Raw genomic sequence first — 22,027 nt, 5'->3', positions numbered from 1 at the left:
CTGAGTATTTGGTGATTTACTGCAGAAGCACCAGAAAACCAATCGCCCTGTGCACCAGCCTGGCTGTTTACCCCGGGGCCCCCAAACCTGGCCAACACCCAGGCTCTGTGCTGTCGCCCCTGCTCCCCACCACACCACATGGAGGTGGGCACTCTCTTGGATTCCCTGCTCTGCTGCTGGCTGGGGAGACGCTGGGGTGCAGGCTCCTGCGTTCTGCTCATCCCGAGTCTCTGATGGTTAGAGCAGTCCCCAGCACTCGGCAGGACCCTGGCAAGCTGCTGCAAATGGCTAAGCCTCGGGCGCTCGGGGTCAAGGACCTGCGGCCATTAATGAGATTTACAGAAGCACAGATGCATCCTGTCCCTCCTCTTCAAGCCTCCCTTAGCAGGCCCTAAGCCCACCCCAGGGATCGGGGCAGGTCCCGCACCTATCTTTTCTCCTTGCCTAAACGGCCCTTCAATTTCTTCAACAACAGCCTCAGAGGCGAACCCTCCGCGCACTCAGACAGTGCCCCGTAATCCGGTATGTAGGAGGTGGCGCCCACCCTCAGGAATTGACGCTAAGAAAATAACCAGAGCTGAGGGAGCAGCGCCACAGGGACACTCGCCAGGAATCCCTTTTAACATCTTTAGTGAAAATGGAAATGACTCAGACGTCTGAGAAGGAGGACTTGGTTAAATAAATAATACCTCCTTCAGACGAAGGCATATCATGCAGCCATTAAAAATAGCAGTTGTGAAAATATGTCAGCACATAAGAAAATGTTTAATACAAAATTCTACTGGGATTTAAAATTGATAAAACATGTATAAATTTGCATCTTAAAAAGACTAGTGAGAATATTCATCTCAGATATTAACAGTGTTAATCTCATGAGTTGGGGTTAACATGGGGATTGTTTTTATGCCTCATCTACTTTATAGCTTCCAAAATTCCTAGGGGGACCACAAATTACAGTATTTAAAAGGAAAATATTTTCTGAGGGAGAATTTCCTAGGGAGGGATTTGCCAACCCCCATGCCAAGAATCTCTTCACGAGGGCTCGTGATGCTACCAGGGACCCTCTGGAGGAAGCGGAGACCTCACCACCAAGACCCTCGGTGTCACTCAGCTCAGCAAGCCCCAGGCCCACATCAGTTAAGAGCTTCTGCCAGGTCCAGGGAGCACAGGAAGAGCAGATCTGCAGAAGCAGCGATACCTGCAATGGAGGGGACGTGCAAGGCCTGGGGCCCAGAAGAGGGGGTGACTCATTAGGAAATGGGGATTCTGGAAGAGTGAGCAGAAGCTGCAGGGAGGTCCCCAGCCCAGCAGGGATGGGTGACGGGTAATGTGACAACTCCAGAGGACAGATCGTCAGCCTCAAATCCACAGCCACCAGCCCCTGGGTTCTCAGGAAGCATCAGAGATAAGCATGGGGACCAGGAAGCCAACTGGGGGCTCAGCAGGTGTGGGCCAGCCCCCTGACCTGGGCCATCCTCCTGGCAGGGAGAGAGGCCAGATTCTCGGCAAACTGCCCCAACGCTCCATCCAAGGAAAGTTCTTCCTGCAGCAGAGCTGCCAGGTCCTCAGAGGAAACGCCCAGGGTAGGCCCTACAGCAGAAGCCAAAGCAGTCCAGACCAGAGTGGGAAAGGGCAGGCTGTTCCCACCACCTTCCGAGGCCAGCCGCTGTGCTTCCAGAATGCAGTTGAGGATTAGGGAAGACTTTTGGCACCTGCTGCATAGATTTGACGGGGTTTGCCAGGATGGATGCTAGGGAGGCTGGGGATAAGCTGGCTGGGAGCAGACACAAAAGCCACCTTGGATGCAGCAGCAGGGGAGGCTCTGGGTAGGGAGAGCCGCCCTGGAAGAGAAGGCAGGCTGTGACACTGGGGCCAGCCAGCAGCATCCTCCAGGAAGCCTCCCTGACTGCCTTTCTTAACCCTGGCAGAGAGGCCATAGATATGTTTCCCTGGTGCTCTCAACCCTGTGACAGTGCAGATTACAAGACAGTGTCATGGCTCTTTCCTCCACCACTCAATCCTGAGCCTTGGATGCCACGGCCTGGACAGATAGATGGACAGATGATGGATGGATGGATGATGGGTGACGGATGATGGATGGATGGACAGATGGATGGATGAATGATGGATGATGGATGATGGATGAATGGGTGGATGGATGGATGGATGGATGGGAGAGAAGGAGGGGCAAAGGTACAAGAGAATAGAATAGAGAAGGAAAGAAGGTGGATGGATGGAAGAAGGAAGGGCACACTGAAGGCTGATCAGATGGATGGGTGGAGAGGGGAGGGAAGGACCAAGCAGTGAGGTCAGCTGGCAGAGAAGTCCCACTGACAAAGCCAGGACCTGTGGAAGGCAGGTACTGAAGTTGAGGCAGAGAAGGGGCCCCAGGGGCTGGGGACTCAGAGGGATGTCCTCAAGCTCCTGTGACCTCTCAGTCATCCCAGAACTTGTCCCAGGGCATTTTACACCAGGTCTCATTGCCAAGCTCATCACACTGTTGATCTGCACCAAATTATTGACAGAACGCAAACCCTGAAAGCTTTTGAGCCAGGGCCTCTCTCCAATCTCTATCTGCCCCGAGTCTTATTTAAATCAAACCCAGATCTCCATGGTGACATCAGGGCGAACACTGAGAAAGACAGCCAGGAGCACAGGAGTGCAGAGCAGCTGCTGAGAAGCCCAGGGACACACAGAGGCCACAGAGGCCGGGTGGCAGGTCCCTGACACTGCTAAGCTCTGAATGTTTCGGGAGCTTGTCTGAAGCCACCTCCGTGGCATCTGCAGTCTGCGTCCAGATCTGAACAGCTGGCTCTTTTGACAGGAGGCCCCAGATGTCACCAAGATGAGAGGAAGTGGAGTCGTGATCAAACCAAGGTTTGTCTGCAGGCACAGCCTGCACGGAGACCTGACCACGGCCACTGGGCGCCCACCCCAAGCCTTACAGGGTCTGGCTGCTTCTGTCTAAGCCCCCAGGGCAAGGCATACGGTCCCTTCCATCTTCCAGTCGCAAGTCCGGGGCTTTGGATGCTCAGCTTCACCTACCCATGGCCAGATCAGCACGCCAGTGCTTCCTAGGCCCGGACCTCAGCACCGCCAGGAAATATGCTGACACCTGGGCTGCCCGTGGGCAGGCAAAGAGCCCTGCACAGGTCTGAGCAGCTCACACGCGGCACAGGCAGGTCCTGAATGGCCCTGGGGTCTAACGCAGGAGAGCTCCGGGCGGGGCCCCAGCCCTCAGCACTGCCCTCGCCCCGCCCTCAGCACAAGTGCCGGGGGTCTACAGTGAGAGGGTGTGGCTCGGGGGGCGCATGCGCCATGCAAGTGCCCAGCCTGGGTTGAGCCGGGGAGGGGAGCTGGGGCAGACACCATAGAAAAATAGAAGCGAAGCTGACTTCAGAGTAACACAGTTAACAGAAGTGATCTGAAAATCTCAGGCGCCAGCCCTCCTGGAATAAAAATCCTCTGAAACCCTTTCCCAAGTGTGTTCCGTGGAACCCAATCCCAAGACATGGTCGGCAGAACATAAATAGAGTAATAAGTATTAAAACGCAAAAGTAACATAAAATAAAAATTAAGTTTAACAAATAAAAATTAAAATTAAAAATTTAAATGAGGTAAGATTTAATAAAACACAATAAAAATTAAAGATCATGGAAGGAAGTGAGATGGGAAAATGCCACGTGCCCTTCCTGAAGGGACTGTGTTGGTGTGTGAGGGCCTGTGACAAGTCTCACTGTAGAGAAGTCTGGGACCTTCCTCCAAGCCAAGGATGCCCGTCAACTCGGGCCACAAAGCCATCTCTCCTGGAAGCACATGGCTGGCCCTGTGTCCCCTTCTCGTTCAGCAGCATCCCGCCCCTCCCACCTCAGGGATGCGGGCTCAGCCACGTGGCTCGTAGTGGCCAGCGGAATTCCAGCAGGTGCAGTGGGCACAGAGGCCCCAGCAAGAGCTCTCCTGGTGGGGTGCAGCTCTCGAACCCACAATCTACATGAAGAGAAAGTGTCCTGGCAGCCTTATCCTGCCCCTGTCAACATGGGTCCCAGAACAGACTCATGGAGAGGCCCAGTCCCCAGCCAGCAGCCAAGTCCTGTCTAAAGCAACTGAACCTCAGTCGACCTTTGGAGTGCTTGTTACATGGCAGAATGGCTGACTGATACGTTCCAATTGCCATTCCAAGAACAGCATTTTGAGACAAAAATGGGGCACAATCAAAGATTCTGAGGAACCCCCTGGAGCTTTGTGATAGCATCAGAGCCAACACTGTGCTCCTGGTTCCCCTTCTCCTTCAATGTTGAGAATCTTCGAGGTCCTAGCAGCATTTTCCCCAAACCACACCACCAACCATCTAGCCAACTGACCTGTTTACCATCTGTCCACATCCACCCCATCCGTCCTTCCGTCCCTCTCTCCATCTATTCATCCACTGACCCATCTACCCAATGCCAACACGCATCCCTGCACCAGCCTCTGCTTGGTTCTGGGCACCCTGTGATCAACAAGCTGGACTTAACAGGACTCCAGGTCTCCAGCCTCAACCAGTGTGTTCTAGTGGCAGTGGGCAGAGGGGTGGGGGAAGACCATAACCAGGAGCACCCGCAGCTCAGTGAGACGTGATGAAGACCCGCTGGGTGCCGCACTGAGGTGGCAGGGACAGCTTCTTTGAGGAAAAGCACTTTTTGCTGACACAGAGTGGACAAGGAGCCACAGAGGGCCACTGCTCCAGGCAGGCTCCGCAGCACACAGGGGCCTTTGGTAGACAGAGCTCAGCCTAGTCCAGGGCCAGCCAACTGGCTGCTGAGCATGGAGAAGGCTCCTGGGTGACCCCAGAACCTCCAGGGCCCGCTACTCTGTGGATAGGAACACGGTGACTCCTGACCTTATTAATGCAGCTCGCCAGGCCCCATCCCAGACCCAGGAATCGGCCTGCCCTTCACTAGGCCCCCTGCACTGTGAAAGCCGTCGCCCCTCCTCTAGGCCAGCCTTCCAGCCAGGGCAGCGGCACCCCAGGGGGACAGACGCTGTGTCCCGACGGCATGAAGGGTCCCACTTCCCTATGCACACGGGGCACACAGCAGACGTGCTGTCCGGTGGGGCAGTGGGGAAGACGACGTCCAAACGAGGCTGGGGACAGGTGTGAAGAGGAGCTGAGAAACAGGAGTCTGGCCCGGGGCTCGGGAGGCCGCCCGAGGGCTGGTCTTCTGGGAGCATTCATCCCGAGGGCTGGTCCTGCTTTAGAACTGGGAGTCCAGTTTTGCTGGTCACTCTATTACCACGGTGAATCCCCAGGCCAGGTGATCCTGAGACGCCACCAGCTCTGGTATGGAGCGCAGTGACGCCTGGAGAACTCTGGGCCGGGTGGTCCCGCTGCCCCGGCTCCTGCTCCACCCACTGACTTCCTTCCCCGGGGCGCAGGGTCGGGCCGGAGGGCTGGGCAGGTGCAGGCCGCGAGGAGCCAGCTGCCAAGGAGGAGAAGCAGGACAGGGACACGTGTCTAGCAAGCCGAGCCCCTGGGGGCTGCAAGGCGGGAGGGCAGGGGCAGCGGGCAGTGGGCTGGGAGGGACACGGGAGCCAGTTGCGCTGGAGAGGTGGAGAGGCAGGGTGCTGGGGATGGGCACAGACCAGGGCTGCTCAGGGACCCATTCGACGGCATCAGCAGTGCTCAGTGACGGCCTAGGTGGGGACAGAGATGGCCCCATGAACCTGTGACTGAGACTTTATTGGAAAAATGGTCTCTGCTGATGTGACTGAGGTAAGGATCTGGAGATGATGTCATCCTGGACCATCCAGCTGGACTATCCAGTGGCCAGTCTCCTTAGAAGAAACTCAGAGGATAGATACACAGGGCAGCCATGGGAGGACAGAGGCAGGGACGGAGGGGTGTGGCCACAGGTCCTCCTACAGCCCCAGGAGCTGGCAGGACAGGAGAGGTCCTGCCCCCTGGGCTTCAGAGGGAGCTCTGCCCTGAGACACGCTCATTGGGACTCGGACCCCCGGATGGTAGAGAGCATGTTTCTGTTGTGTTGGCCCCGCCCCAGCTGTCACTGGTCACACTAGCCACTGCGCCCAGGCAGCTGTGAGGACAAGTCATCCTAGGCTCAAACGCCAGCCTGCAGTGAGAGGGGCTCCGCTAGCTACCATAGCCCCAGGGAAGGCGGCCAGGCGGCTGGGACTCCTGTGGCAGCCTGGGGTTGGGGGTCTCATTCTCCTCTGCATGCCAGCCACCTGGTCCTCAGGGGCCCTGCGCCTGAACAGAGAGCCCCACCTCAAGACAGAGCAGATCACTGGATCGTCAGGGTGGGAGGCAGGCTACAGGCACGGGCCCAGTAAAGCAGGACAATTAAAAATGTATTCAGCTTAGATTTCAGAGAGCCATTTCTAGAATGTACATACCATACCTGTCATTAAACGTGTGTTTATTGGGTTACACAGGAGACTTCTTGGGAAGCTGGGTGTGCATTCAACAAGCAGGCCTTTAGTAACCCCATTTCCCACGCACTCCCCAGACACGGCGCCTCAACCCCGCATCCTCCTGTGCCTCCACTGCAGACGAGCAGGCAGCACCCAGGGAAGGTCCCAGGGCAGATTGTCAGCTGCTCAGTGCTCCCCACCCCAGTCGCACTGTGGAGAGATGGCAAGGATGGGTGGGGACACACCTCTGGAGAAAGAACGTGGCCAGCAGTCAAGCAGCGGAGGCAGCTCAGCCTCCCTGGGAATCAAGGGAAGTCGATCAGAATGACAAATCTGCAAGCCCAAGTTGCCAGGCGGGCGCAGGCGCGTCCCCTTGAAGAACTCACTGCTCGGCCCCCTGCGAGAACCCGCCTTGCAGCTCAGGGATGTGGCTCTGCAAGGTCCGTCCCAGGGAACAGAGGGAAAAGGCAGACTGTGTGTGCCTGGACTGTGGGCGGCCTCCACGCCAGGAAGGGAGGCTGGAGTGAACCGGCTCCAGGGGCAGGGTGCAGCCAGAGGGCGGCGCGCATGGAAAACCGGAGGCGAGAGGCAGCCTCCCTGCCGGTCTGCATCTGCGTGAGCACGTCAGCACAGGGCGGCTGGGAACAAGGAGGGTGACTGCAGCTGGGACGCAGGCCCTCCCGAGATGACTGACTCACGTTCCACATGCATTTTTAATAAAGGCGAGGAGACGTCTGGCCCCCGAGACGGGACGGGAGTAACAGGCAAAGTTAGTCTGTTGATTCTGGGGGAAAGCTTGATGCAGAGCAGACCACGTGCCACTCTGGAGGAACCGCGCCCCATTCCACAGGTGAGCCGGGAGGCCCTGGAAGGAGCAGCTCCCACCCCCTGGGGCAGCCCTGAGTGGGGCTTCAGAGCAGGGCTGCCCTCCTGCTTCTGAAGAACCTGCCTGGAGCCCATGGGCAAGGCGTCCCGGGCCCCGGGCCCCACAGTTCCCCACCCGACACCAGGACCCTAGCACGTCTGCCTGTCAGCACAGATGACTGCGGGAAGGACCAGCCATTCACCATTCCAACACCACCAGAGATGCGTTTCCTCCACCTCCGGCCACGCTGAGAAGCGGGGTGAGTGGAGGAAGTGGCGTCTGGAAATCCCTAGGGAGGTGTCCCAGGGGAAGGGTTTCCGGCCCTTCAGGTCTTGACAGACAGCCAGACAGGCAGACGAGGTAGCTGAGCAGTCCGGCTTGGAGAAGGAGGAGACTGTGTCCTGAGCTAGGTCCATTGCCTCGTCCACCAGGGGGTCCACTCACCCTCTACCCAGCAGCAAGGGCGCGCCCTGAGGGCTCTGCCTGCCCCACGGAGCCACAGCCCCTGAACCAACCCTCCGCTGTTAACCCATGGAGGGGTCCTTGGACTCCACTGGGGTTCAACGCCTGGGCTATTTCTGCTCTCATCTGGAAACGGCGGACGGCCTGGGCCAGCCGAGACCCTGGAGAGCCAGCTCCCCACTCGGCAGGACCGCGCAGGGCGTCAGGAGACGCGTCCTCCAGGAGGAATGTGACCCGCGCCTGACCCCGCTCTCTGGCAGCGCGATGGAATTGGAAGAGCAGGCGGATGAACCCTCAGCCGCAGGAGCTGGCTGGGAGGCACATGGGAAGTCGGGGGCACCTGCAGCTGCCTCAGCACCACAGTGGCTGGGCCAGTTAGCCAAGTCCAGAAACTCAGCCACGAGGACCCACAGAGCGGGCCCCCAGGACCCTCTGCCAAAAGCCAACCAGAGGCAGAATGAATCAACTGGGGAGGGGCTCATGGTGCCGCTGCCCACCTGAGTGGGTACAAACATGGAGGGTGGCGTGCCGGAAGGCTCTCTCCAAAGCGCCTCCTCTCGCCTCTGCAGACATCAAAGGGTGGCTGTGTTCTGGGGCTGAACCCACATTTCACATATAAAGAGATGTCCCACCTCGCCGGTGGGTCACTTATTTGCCAAGCTCTTGGGCTAAGCCCAGAAGAAAGGAAAACACTCAACCGTGAGGACAGTCTCGCTGTGGAGGGCTGCAGGAGCCACGTGTGACGTCCAGAGCGCAGCCCCGGGAAGATGCGCACTGACCTGAATTCACCATGCGAAACCTGCTCCTCCGGGGAGGAAACAAAAGGAAGCAGGGGAGCAGGAGAAAGAGAAGGAGAGAAGCAGAACAGCCCCCCAACGCCATCCGGCCGCTCACGCCTAGGGCCAAAACTGCTGACCGCTTTCAACTTCTGCATGTGTTCTCTACCCAAGGAAGAGCTGCAAGGCCTCCAGGGTGGGAAGCCAGGTATCTGGGTCAGTCCTCAGCCGCGACCCAGAGTCCCTATGAGGTACAGAGCAGGACAGGAAGGCCCACTGTTGGGCTGACTTACCGCCACAGAGAACTTTCCAGAACCTTCCCCATGTCTGCATGGTAGTACTTCGTCAGGATCAAGATCACCTGTGAAGTTAACAGGAAAAAGTGGACATGAGCTGGTGTTGCCATTCTCAGAGGGACCCAGGGACCTCCCCCTGGGCTTTGGAGGCTCAAATACAGCTGCCTAGAGCCCCCACGTCACAGCACGCAGAGCCAGGCCTTGTTCCCGTTTTGAAAACTTGCTTCTGCTCCTCAGAACAACTCTGGGGACACCCCGATCCCGTGAGATCCACCCAATCGTCACCACCTGGCATGATCTCAAACTGACCAAAGGAACGGCCGAGGCGGCAGGCCTAGTGCGTTCTGGGCACACTTGGCGAGGCTTCTGAAGACGGGCTGTCTCCACCAGCACCACAGAGTCCCCAAGCCAGCGGGAGCAGCTGCTGAGCCTGCCGCCCCGGACAAGAGAGGCCCCTGCGGCCCACGTTGTCATTACTTTTCCTGGAGACGTGGCGGCTGGTGGCAGAGTTGATGACAGTGGGGGATGGGGGCAGGATGGTCGAGACAGCTGGAGGGGGTCCATGAATCATCGACGGCACACACACACTTTTATTTTGTTGTTAAACTATTCAACACACTCTTGGGGCCTGAGTAACAAAGCTGTTTTCATTTCAGGCCTGTTCAGAAAATGCAGCCATTTACAAAATGAAAATAAATGTGTTTAAGAACATTCGAAATGTTCTTAAAAACTGATGCATGAACAAAGAGAGAGTGAGAAGAGAGGAAATGGGGATTCGCCAGCCCCGGTGGGAAAAGAGATTGATCCCCAATTACTTCACCAGCCACTCTGCTCTCAAGTACGTCAAATTCCAGTTCACTGGCTGCCAGTCCACATTAGTGGTTCCTAACACTCCCGTTGCCATGGGAACCCCGGGAGGTAAATCGGGACACCCTCAGATTCCCAGCGTGGCCGCCAGCCTGGTTAATTTGGGGTCGCCACTCTGGCCGTGTCCGACACTCTGGCCCCGCCACAAGAGCAGAACTCTGCGGGGCTAGGTCTGCGGGGTGCTGCGGAAGCAGCCAGAAGCCTGGCTGATCAGCTGTCTTTCTTTCCCTGGTGATTAGAGAGGGAAGATAGGAGGAGAGGATGTCAACCGAGACGGGACAGTGTGCGTCTGAGAGGCAGCAATGATTAAAAAGAAAGAAGAAAGGGAGGCCTCGTCGACTGGGGCGAGATGGCCCTGCCTCGCTCGGGAACAAAGCGATTTTCTCCCGCCAGCTCGAGCCTGCCCGAGTCAAAGCCTGAGCCTCTGAAGCCGGAGGCGGCGGCGGAGTGACAGGGCCTGGACGGGCAGGAGACAAGCGTATTTTTAACCTATTGATTTATATTTCATATGGTCTTGCTGTCCCCAGAGGGGTTTTGTGGAGCTGGAGCGTGACAGCTGGAAGGAACCTCAAAGTCTGTTTCATCCAGCCCCCTCCAGATGAGCTCACCGCTCGATCTCCTCTCATCTCCGGCTGCTCCGGGCGCGGCGGGCAGCCCTCCAGGGGCGGGCGCTCACCCCGGCCCGCACTCAGCCCCTGGGCTGCTTGGTCTGGAGGCTGGGCTCAAATCTGGGGGCTCCTGCCCGCGCCGGCCGGCCCTGCTGCTGCCGATCACGAGCACACAGCTGCCTCCACGTTCTCGGGGGCCACTGCCCACGCCGCCCACCCTCCTCCACTCTAGCCGGCCGGGCCTGCGCACAGGCCAGTCCTCATCCCAAGACCCTCTTCCCTGACACCCACCCCTATTTCTTGGCTCACGCTAGGCACACTGCCTCGGGAAGTGTCCCAGACGCCCCCTGGGCCCAGCGCCTCCCCGTCCGTCCCCACTCACTCCCCACCCTGCACGGCTCACAGGGTCGTCCTTCCAGGGTGGGGGCCTCATCTCGTTCTGTGTCCCCAGCTTGGCCCCAGGTGGTGATGAAGAGGTAATGAAGCCAGGCTGAGGCAGTACCTTGGGCAGGACCCCAACTCTGGCCACGTATGCACAAGCTACCCTCCTGCACCCAGAGGACACATGGTCCACTCCCGCACTGGGAGCAAAACTCCCCGAGGGGCTGCCTGGAGGTGGATGACCACTAAGCAGGAGCCGCAGCTGTGGGCACGCTGGGTCGCCCCTGGTGTCGGCTTGGACCTGAGGTACAGGGCCAGCACACAAGGTCCACTCGCCTACCCTGCCCACTGCCAGGAGGCCCAGGGATGGCTCTGTTTATAGAGGAAGAAACCAGAGCAGAGAGCACTTCAATGTCCCGTCAAGACCCACATCCAGGCTCCAAGCTGGACTCGCGCCCGAGCGCTGGGCTTCAGGAGGCGCCTCTCTGGCCGGCCGAAGCCCGTTTTCTGAAGGGACTTTAAAGTGGTTTCACAGCCTCGCTGTGGCACACCCTCGGTCCTCCACTAACTGCTTCAGATGCCAACTCTCCCAGGGCGGCTTCCCGGCCTCTGGTGGGCGCCAGAGCCTCGGGCGCGTTGATCTGGGGGGAGGGAATCGGGAAAGTGAGCTGGGTGAGCCTGGGTGCTGCCCCGGGAGGCTCCTCCCACCAGGGGCTCCTGCCCAGGTGCCCAGGATCAACGAGCAGAGAGCAAGGGAACGAGAGCCACCAGTGGCCGGGGGAGGACGGTGGCCACTCCTTACTGTCACCCCTACATTTCAACCACTTTCCAGTTCCCCAGCCCTCGGGGTGGCAGGGATCCATCCCTGCAAGGGAAATCCGCCCACGGTGCTCGGTGCCTCCTCCGTGTGTGAGTCCACATGAGGTTCACAGCCACCCCTGGGTGACGGCTGCTGCCACGTCACCCCTGAGGAGCTCCGTGCACGATGCGCCCTGCAGCCTCTGCGTCCCCGGGTCCCGGTGCTCAGAACACTCCTCCCACTCGCGTGCCGCTCTCTGCAGGTCCCCTCCTCCTGGAAGCCTTCCCTGACCACCCCAGCTGGACACTCAGGGAGAGAGGGCCTACGTGGCAAGGCCACTGTCCGATCTGCTGAGTGAAGTGATCATCTGCAAACTATTGGCATCAGATCTGCTATTGTGCTGCCACCATTATTCTCCCTCCCCCACCCACACCACTGCACAACCCAGACTGTTAGCGCGCAGACCTCCTCGCCAGCCACTGCTCCCCATGGGCCACGGTTACTAGCCACGAAATTCCACTAAGTAAGAGTGGCTCCCCCGCCATTCACTCTCTCCCTCACTCTCGCTCTCACATGCGCGCGCTCTCTCTCTCCTCCTCTCGCTCTCTCCTCTCTCTCCTCCTCCTCTCTGTCCTCCTCCTCCTCTCTCTCCTCCTCTCTCTCTCCCTCCTCCTCCTCCTCCTCCTCCTCTCTCTCCCTCCTCCTCTCTCTCTCCTCCTCCTCTCTCTCCCTCCTCCTCTCTCCCTCCTCCTCTCTCTCTCCTCCTCTCTCTCTCCCCCTCCTTTCTCTCTCTCCTCTCTCCTCCTCCTCCTCTCTCTCTCCTCCTCTCTCTCTCCTCCTCTCTCTCTCTCCCCCCCTCCCTCTCTCCTCCTCTCTCTCTCTCTCTCTCCCCTCCTCTCCCTCTCTCCTCCTGTCTCTCCTCCTCCTCCTCTCTGTCCTCCTTCTCTCTCTCTCTCCTCCTCTCCCTCTCTCCTCCTCTCTCTCTCCTCCTCCTCTCTCCTCCTCCTCTCTCCTCCTCCTCCTCTCTCTCTCTCTCTCACCACATGGGCAGACACTCTGCCATCCACTTAATAAAATCCCTCACATGAGTTCCCCCTCCCTGAATGGTTTCCGGGTACTTTCACAAACTGGCTCCAGAAAGCTGAGACTGACCCTGGTGAGGCCTTCCCTCCCTATTCCTCCTGTCTACTTGCCCAGGTATGAAGATGCTTCTAGAACTAATGAGAAATCCCCCCATCCCAGAACCTCAGGACCCACAGGTTTGGGGGCTACCTAAGGAGAGGCCCAGCCCAGGGCCACCTGGTGGGACTCTGCTCCGGCTCTGCACTGGGGCACACTGGCCCTAAAGAGAGATGGAGCTGGATGTCTCGGGGAAACCTAGACACAGCCAGAACAGAAGCGCGGTCTACCGCTTCTCTCTCCACGTGCCCCACAGAGCGCCACAGGCAGGCTGTGGAAGTCTTGCTTTTTTTGAGACAGTCACTGCCTTGCTCAGGCCGGCCTTGAACTCATGGACTCAAGTGATCCTCGTGCCTCAGCTTCCTGAGGGGCTGGACACCTGGCCTGCACCACCACGCCCGTGGAAGCGTGGAACTGACGTGTGAACTGAGGAACAGAGACAGAGAGAGGAAGAAACGAGGTCCCCACAGTCCACGCCGGCACACACTGGGGCTGGTGCATGGGAAATGGGGAAACTAATCCGCCATCAAGCACTGGGAAGGGAAAGGGAAGCCAGGAAAGGAGGCTAGGCACGGGATGCTGTGGTGACGGGGCCTTGGCTTAACACGCCAGGCCACCCCCGCGCAACAAGGCAACCAGCCTCCCAGCCCACAGCACTTCAGTCCCCAGGACCGTGGCACGCCCTCTGGGCATGCGTTCAGGGGCTCGAAGGGCGCAGTCAAGGGTGTGTGCATGTGTAGAAAGGGCGTCGTACCACGCCACAGAGACGCCACGGAGATGCCATGCACACCACCCGGATGCCCCCTGCGCCACGCTGCCTGCGCCCTGTGTGCTCCTGGGCACGCAACTGCCTCTGTGGAGACCTGATCCGCAGCGGCCGGTGGCTCTTCCCGGGAGCAGCAGGAGAGGCCCTGGGGATCTGGAAGCCTGGGCCGGGCCTGTTCTGTCTACCCGCTGCCCCCACAGGGCCAGGCCATGCCCTGTTCCTCCAGCCTCGGTTTCCTCGTCTAACTGGGGGCCAAGAAACTCCTTGCTCCACCAGCACCTCAGTGCAGATGAGGCCTCGCGAAGAAGCCCGTGACCCCAGCGGAGGGGCTGGTGATCAGGAGCACTGTGGGAGGCCACCCTGACTTCCCTGGCTGGAAACAGAGATCATCTCAAGATGCACAGCAAATTGGGAGAGAGGTTTCCTTCAGGAAGCGCGAGGGCCGGAGCCCCAGCCGCGAGGGAGTTAGACTCAGCCTGATTACGCACAGAGGCCCACACTTTCCCCAGGTGGGCTGTGACGGCCCCCCTGCCACACAAAAGCCACTGCCCTCCCTGCCCGGCAAGGAGAGGCCACCCTCGAGGTGGTCAGGGAGGGGAAGGCCACTGGGGCACCCTCCCTCCCTCCATGAGTCAGCACTGCCTTTCCAACTGCGGGCAGCTCTGCTGGCCTGGGTCAGCAGGGCACTGCGAGGCTGCAGTCTGTCGGCTGACCATGGGGGAGGGCGCAACAGTGGCCCGCCCGAGCCTCACAGGCACCTTGTGGGCGCGCACCATGGTTCTGGGCCTCTCTGAACTGCAGCATCCTCTTCTGCTGGGCAGATCCTGCAGGACCTGGCCAGATTCAAGATCCCTCATTAGCAATGCCAAACCCAAGCACAGTCGTTCTTGAAGTCACCCTACAGTGGACGAAGGCCTCAGAATAGCACAGGGTGGGTGGGAGCCAGACTTGCCCACCAAGGAGCCTCTTCCCAAGACCTTCACAAACGAGACCAAGAGCTCAGGACGCCTGGAGCCCGTTCACCTCCAGCCTTCCACCAGATCCGGAGCCCATCTGGCGTTGCCGCACACGTGAGCTGTTGGGGACACTCTCCTCTAAACCCTAACGCACCGCAACGCTGCTGCGATCCTAGAGGCTGGGGGCCACACGGCCACCCGAGGGGAGCACACACAGCTGGACGAGACAGGTCGGAGGCGAGGACCGGTGCAGAGGACCGGTGCAGAGGTCCCTCCGGGGACCACTGACGGGTGGGAGGACCGTGCTGTGCAGGGAAGGCCGGGCCATTGTGAAACAGCTAGAACATGAGTGCGCCTCCGTCCCCAAGACGGGGCGGGGCAGAACCGACCCTCACTCCTGCTTGGAGTCGCGTGAGGGGACACAGGAGGGGACCAAAGCCGTTCCCACGTGCACTGCAGGGGAGGCCACAGGAGGGGAGGGGACCTCCACTAGGGACCATGCATATTTGTGACACTTTGAACCACGGGCTGTATCGCCTATTCCAAAGAGAATTGTTAAATAAAATAGAAGGGCCACCTCCTTCAGAGTCCCCCTGCCTCCTCCCGGAGCAGGTCCGAACACAGGAAGTTTACTTTGTCTGAGCCAAAGGGACCCCCCACAGGACCCCCTCTCTGTTGGTGGAAGGCCAACCAAGAGAAGCCACAGGGCATTTGAGCGGTGGGTCCTGGGGTTGTCTCTGTTCTGCCATGGAACTCTTCTGCCAGAGCCACACAGAGCCCCGCATACACCTGCTTGCTCCCCAGATTCCGTGCTGAGGTGTGGTCTGGTGTCTGCATGGGTGTGCGTGGGCGAGCACCTGTGTGTGCCTCAGGCACCTGAGCCACCCAGGGTGTGGCCTCCTGTGAGCGAGACTGGCCCACCATCCTCCCTTGGCTGTGGCCTCTTTCTGCCAGCCTCCAGAGAAGAGAAGGATGCTTGTTTTCCTTGGGGGTGGGGGATGGTTTGCTGACAGTCATAAGGAAAGACTACATGCAGATGAGAGCATTCAGTTGGTGCTCAATAAATGTGTTTCCTTTCTCCCCCAGCCCAGGTCACGTGATAACTCTGATCCTAACCGAGCGGGGGTCTCATGGGCTGCCCGTGAGGCTGTCGTCTGTTCCCTTCCTGCAGAGGCCGCCCCCGGCCTCTCAAGAGGCAGCAGAGCTAGGCCAGACCAGGTCAGCCTGAGGCACATGACCCTTTCTAGAACAGCACTCTAGGGTCTCTCCCCAGCCCAGAATGCAGAGGGCTTCCTGCTGCCCCACAGTGCTGATCCCTGGCCCTCGACCCCACTGGCCGCAGCACACCCCCTCCCCAGGAAGGCGGCTGGGCCCCCTCTGGGCCTCCACTCCTCAGAGATTCCTCCCTTACAAAGAAATCAATGCCATTTAAGAGAAATTGATCCTGCACTCATCTGCCAAGGAAAGGAATCTTGTTTCTCTCTACTAAAGACCACTGAGGATGGGGTGGGGGATCCAGAGAGGCTCAGAAACCAGATGGAGGCGCCAGCTCGCTGAGGGGCGGAGGACTAGGTTGAGGAGTGGCTACCAGGTAGGGCTGCTGAGCCTCTGGGCCAGGCCGGGTTGGGCTTGGTGCTTCTGCTCGCTCTGCGTCTCTAGCCAACACTGTAGTTTGGGTAGGACTTGTTTAGTGATGTAGGTGGAAACACTGTCTATCATCTCAGGCACGAGACGTGGTGTCTTGGTGCACGTAGTGAACAGCCTGTGGGACGTCATCTCACAGGCGAACCCCTCCCGCTGTGCACACACGGCCACTTCCAGTCCGTCCTCCTGTCCCCCAGCACAGAGCCCGGGCCCTCAGCCCGCTGGGTGGTAAACCAAGATGCTGCCTGCTCCAGGAAGCCACGGGTGCCCCAGCTGGGGTAGCCAGCATGGAGTCGCATCGCCCAACCCGCAGCCAGCGTGAGCCCTGGGCTCCTCCCTCCTCCCCTGCTCTGCACAGGTGCCCAGTGCCAGAGGCCGCCTGTTTCCAGGGAGGCACGTGGCCGTGAAGGCAGTCCGAGCCACGGCCACCTCTGCTCTAACTCCTCGTTGGCAACACCCGAGGACCTGGACCCACATTCAGCATGGCCAGGATGAAGCAGGCCTACTCGATGTCAGAGGGTTTGCCAAATGACAGACCCTTTCCTACCTCAGTGACCAGGACAGCTGGAAGGAAACACACCATGCTGTCACCTCTCCCCACAGACCGCAGCTTCCACGGGTCACTCCACCTGGCAGCAGGGCAGCGGCAGCAGCAGACATCCCTGGACCTGGTGCACCTCAGTGAGGGGCCTGGGCAGTGCCCTCCCGTCCCCTGCGGGAGTCGGGGCAGAGCTGGCGGGTAGGCCTTGCTCTCCGCAGGCATGGAGCTGCGATGGATGCCGGGGGGCCCTCGTCCCAGAGCTGTGCCGAGCAATGGAGCAAGCCCGGGAGAGTGCTGGCCACACCAGGTGGAGTGGCTGCAGGGCCTGGGGCACCACCCCTCTCCCTCCTGGAGGAATGGTGGGCGGGTGGACACACACAAGCGTGTGGCCCAGCCAGAGCAGAGAGGGCAGGCCAGTGCAGAGTTCCCTGCCAACAGCTCCAGGTCTGTCCCCAGGCAGGCCAGCTCCTGGTCCCTGGGCTGGACGGCGGCTACCCACTGCTTAGGCAGCGATGAGACCTCACACCCGTGGACTCTGCACAGCCTTCGTGTGTCCTGCCTAGGAGCCTGTTCAGGGTGCGCCTGGGCTGCCACAGGCAGATGCCTTCACCCCCCGCCACTGAGCTCGCCCGGTGAGATGGAGGTGCTGCGCGGCCAGTCACTTTGCACAAGGATGGCCCAGGGTTCAACTGCGGAGAGCGCGCAACACGCTTCACCACGCCCGAGAGGCCCGGCCAACCAGAAAGCTCCTCTAGCAGGGCTGCCTCGAAGGCCTCGGAGCCACCACACAGCAGGGCTGGCAAGGAGCACGCAAGGCCAAGCTCCACGTGGTGGCAGGGCGCCTGGCCAGCCTCGGAGGCATCAGGGCCTTCACCCAGCTGGCCTCCCATCCTCGCCTCCACAGCAGAGGAGGGAGGTGAAGGCACAGACACAGCCTGCTCGACAGACAGCCGGCCTTGAACGTGCACCCATGACTGCCTAACATCATCCCACGCTCTTCCCACCAGACCCCCATCTTGTCCCCTCTGTCCTTTTCCACAGGCACCCTGTGTGGGAAGACTTCTGGGACCCCCCATCAGGATTGGTAATTTCTCTGGGTCCCACAGACCTGGATGTAAGTGGTCCAAAAGAGTGTCAGCCCTGAGCCCACGAATGTGACATTTGGAAAAAGGAACTTAGCAAACACAGTTGGGGATCTGGAGATGAGAGCATCCCAGAAGGGCCCTGAGTTCCATCCCGTGTCACGACAGCTCCAGAAAACAGGTTCCAGCACACACCCCCATTGTGTAGATGAGGACTGAGGCTCAGCTCATCGGAGGAGACAAGCCAGGAACCCACGGGGCTGGGGTCCCCACTGAGCCAGCCTGGCTCCAAATGTGGGCAGCCCCAGGTGGAAGGAGGAAGGGGGTCCCTGGAGGTCGGCCTGCGGCTCAGCGCAGAGAACGCACAGCCCAGCCCTCCCCCAGCCAGACGCGTTCCCAGGCAGGAGACCAGTGTTTAAAAGAGCTGAGGACTAAGCTGGAAAGGACCCCATAAATCAAAACCAGTCAGCAGAAAATAAATGTATGAACGCTACTGATCTGTGGAAAATTGCATTTTTACATCAAATCTGTTTAAGGGATAATGTGTGTTTTAATAGGTGGTGTCGGTAGGCTTTCCCACCCCAGCCATCCTTTGAAAACATTATTTACCCTTCATTTCTCGTAACCCGATTGAATTTTAATTTTACCCGTCGTTCCTTTTTAATAGTCACTGTAAGTAAAATTATTAATGAAATTACAAGATTTCTTTTTCTGTTGCCGTTCAGAATGAAGCTCTGTGCTTCCACCCGGAAGAGCTGGGAATTCTCAGATCTATTTATGGCAGCGAAAGGGAGAGGCCGGGATGCCGCTCCGCTTTCAACAAGAGGCACCCGGGCACCTCCTGCAGGTGGGGGACAGAGTCCCTCCGGGGGCCCAGCCAACAACCACCATCATTATGTCTGGAACCTGGGGCAGGGAGGCACAGGCAGGAAGAGGAGGTGGGGACAGAGGCCACCGCAGCCTCCAACTGTGAGGGCTGCGATTTCGGTCACAGCAGTCCCTGAACAAAGCCCTTCAGCCTCAAGGAACCTAGACAGGCTGCTGACGCCCCAGGCCCCTCAGGGTGGTGGCAGGACGAGGGGCTTGGAGTCTGCTGGGGAGGAAGCCCTGGGCCTGGTGCAGCCTGGCTCAGCAGAGCCCAGACACAGTCTGGTTCTCATCCCACCAGCCGAGCTTTGCCCTTGGGCCTCGTCCCCTCTGCGCTGCGCCCTCCCGGAGCCTAGGGACCAGGCTGCTGGTCCTGGATCCTGTGCCGGGCACATGGCAGGTCTGCTGGGCCTTGTGCATGACCCACCCCTACCGGGGTCATCCCTGGGACTTGGGATCAGTAGTGCCGGCTGTTCCGGGAAACGCTTTCCAAGAGAGGGTCCAGATCACACTGCCCAGGGGAGGACAGTGAGAGGAGCTGCCCCCCGACCCTGCTCACCCACCATGTCTGCAGGGGTGCCAGGCTCACTGGGAGTGGCCTTCGCCAGGGAGCAGCGGGAGAGGGCCTGGAGGACGTGGACTTCCCACAGGAGGGGATCTCCCAGGCACAGCGGAGCCTGGGACGCCACCTCCCTGGAGATGCTGGCCTTCCAGCTCCGTGGTGTTGGGCGCAGTGTGCCGCCCACAAGGCTGCATCCACCAGACGGGATGCACCCTCGGCCGGGCAAGGTCTGTTTGGAGGGGTCATACCCTCCAAGAAACCCACTGTGGTCATTTGGGGACATCTTTGGACACCTGCAGAATCACCCTCTAAGAACACATGCTATGAGGCTTTTGCTGGGGTTTGGATCTCTACTGTCCCCAAGGCCCACGGTGGAGGCTGGGTCCCAGCTTGGTGCTGATGGAGGTGGAGGAGCCTTCAGGAGGTGGGGCTGCTGGAGGAAGTTAGTCCTCCAAGGGGACCTGGACCCCAGCCCCTTCCCCACCTCTCTGGCTTCCCAGCCAGGAGGGGAGTGGCTTTGCTGTGCAGTGTGCTCCTGTTCCAATGCGCCACCACTAGCCCAAAGCACGGGACCCACTGGTCATGGACTGACCCTTGGAAGCTGTAAGCCAAAAGAAACCTGTCTCCCATGAGCTGGTTCTCTCAGGTGTCTGCCATGGTCATGGTGAACTGACCGGCACAGCTTGTTAATAGTTAACTAACCTGCTTATCTTACCTAAATAGGAAACTCGATGTCATTACCAGAAATGGGGAAACGAGACTTACTTGTCACACCTAGAAGGTAACAGCAGAAATAAAGAGAAATCGTTTGCCTGAGACAAACCAGGGGCCTGGGGCTGCTTTCCACCATTAAGAAGAAACGAGAGCGGGGTCTGAGGCAGGCTAGTGAGGCCACGCTGGCCCGGCCGTCAGCAGACGAGGTCATCAGATGCCCTGTCTGGGCCCCTCCCCAGTCCTGGAATTTCCTCACTTTGGAAAGCATGCAGCTGGTCCGGATTCAGGAGCCCCATGCCAGGTTCCTCCCACCCAGGCCAGCCCAGGAGGCAGTGACGGGCAGCCACTACCCTGCTGTGCAACTGGAACACACAGCAAACAGCAGCGAGACTGACGAGACTCGCAGCCTCCCCTCCTGCACAAGGCAGGTCCACGGGGCAGGCCCACGCCCGAGATGGCACTGCCTACAGCCAAAGGCCTGTGGAGCTCGGAGGCAGGGTCCTCCTTCCCGGAGCAGCGCAGGTAGAGCCAGGCGTGCGTGGAGGCTGCCCCAACTCCAGGCCAGTGCTGAGGACACCTCTGAGGACAGCAGCCTGTGGCCTCCAAGGCCCTTCTCTGGGTTTTCCAGTACTTATGCAGCCTAAGCAAGGTGACCCTGGGAGGACTGTGGCCAGAGCCTCATGGAGGGAGACCCTCCTGCTGGTCACTCCCCTGAAAGACACTCGGGGCTCACACCATTCCCAGAAGTGTCTGTTACTGAGAAACCGTGGGGGCCTGGGAATCTTCCCATCTGACCCCAGCTGGGTGCTAGACAACAGGGAAGACGGAGCGAAGCAGCAGATTGGGGATGGGGAGCCGGGGACCAGGGGAGGAGGGGAGCCACATTCACACGCCAAGAGTCTCAGGCTAAGTATTTTAAGATCATTTTTAAAATAACATTTGGTGGTTTCTCAGCAGCAGGGCTCAGCAGCTGTCTTCGGCGTGTTTTCTAAGCGGCCGTGGTCTAACGAACGCAGGACCTTCAGATCTTGGTGTAAATCCTACAAACAAAGCAACATGCTTCCAGGGAGTCCCTTGCCTCTGCCTGGAGAAAAATCCAGATAGCCTCAGGGTCTGGAGGGACCTGCCTCATCTGCCCACAGGGCTGTGAGTGAGCGACCCACCTCCCTGAGCCTCGAGCAGCCCGGGTGTAAAGCAGACACTCATGATAGCCACCCACGCCGGCAAAGAGTGCTTAGTGGGGCAGCCGGACGGCAAGCCTCAGCCATGCGTCACTGGAACGGCACCAAGCAGCCAAGCAGGCTTCAGTTTGCACACGCTGTGAGAGGGACCCTCCCCGCCTCCACAAGACCCTCGGCATCGGCCCCAGCTCCGCCTGGCCGATCACACGCCTGCTCGTGGCCCTCTGGCTGCACCCTGCACAGACTCCTCAGCCCTGCCTGCGTCCCACTCACTCAGGGCTCAAGTCGCCCGGATCTTGATGAACCTTTACAAACCAAACCAAACCAAACATGCCTGCAATTTCTGAAAGAATCTTTTTTTTTTTGGTGGTGCTGGGCATTGGATCCAGGGCCTCACCCATGCTAGGTAAGCGCTCTACCACTGAGCCACATCCCCAGTCCAGAATCGTCATTTTTGAGAGCAAGTCCTCAGGGAGAGCTGGCCCATGTCCAGATCTGTCTCCCTTCAACCCTGTGTCCCCAGGCCTATCCCACACACAGGACCCGGGACGCACCGAATTTCACCATGACCACGTGCTTCTGGTGTTCAGTGTGTATGATCGGCATGCAAACCACACAGACAAAGCAAAGACAAGGTGGCACGGAGGATTTATGGGGAGTCTGACGAGAGGCTCTCTCTGCACCCTGTCTCAGCCAAGGTCGATTAAAAACGCTGAGCACGAGTCTGTGTCCCAGTGGGCAGCGCAGCAAGGGGAAGGTGCTCTTTCTCCAGTTGAGAGCAGCAGAACAGGCCCAGGGTGGATGGGACAGAGCCAGGTTAGGTCTCTGCTACTGGTGCAGGATGGTGCTCCTGCACGAGGTGGCTGGTGGCCACGGGAAGTGGAACAGCGAGCACTGAGGCCATGGGGTGCCCTGCAGCCTGGTGCCCAGGGGTTCTCAGCAGGGCAGGGGAGGCACCCAGGAAGGGGCACTGAAGAGCTGGAGTGGCCCTCCAGCAAGCAACATCGGCCTAAGGGAAGCAGTCCCCAGTGGATGCAGAAGGGCTCATGGAGGCTCGGCAGAGGCCACAT

The 22,027-nt window shown here is 59.3% G+C and overlaps 2 protein-coding genes across 3 annotated transcripts in view; both read right to left on the bottom strand.

Annotated features, from left to right (window-relative positions):
* Positions 1–22,027, bottom strand: part of TADA2B (transcriptional adaptor 2B) — a 438,523-nt gene that overhangs the window by 165,976 nt on the left and 250,520 nt on the right. The gene's annotated exons all lie outside the window — the stretch shown is intronic.
* SORCS2 (sortilin related VPS10 domain containing receptor 2) overlaps positions 1–22,027 on the bottom strand; it is a 357,443-nt gene that overhangs the window by 209,878 nt on the left and 125,538 nt on the right. For both annotated transcript variants that reach the window (XM_079154330.1, XM_079154331.1), the window contains exon 2: positions 8,808–8,875. In XM_079154330.1, coding sequence (XP_079010456.1) covers positions 8,808–8,875 — 68 coding nt within the window. The remainder of the gene's footprint in view (positions 1–8,807; positions 8,876–22,027) is intronic.

Source organism: Sciurus vulgaris (assembly GCF_902686455.1).
Source record: "Sciurus vulgaris genome assembly, chromosome: 9".
Lineage (NCBI taxonomy): Eukaryota > Metazoa > Chordata > Mammalia > Rodentia > Sciuridae > Sciurus > Sciurus vulgaris.
Note: the sequence above shows the minus strand (reverse complement) of the source record. Positions and strands in the feature narration are given on the sequence as shown.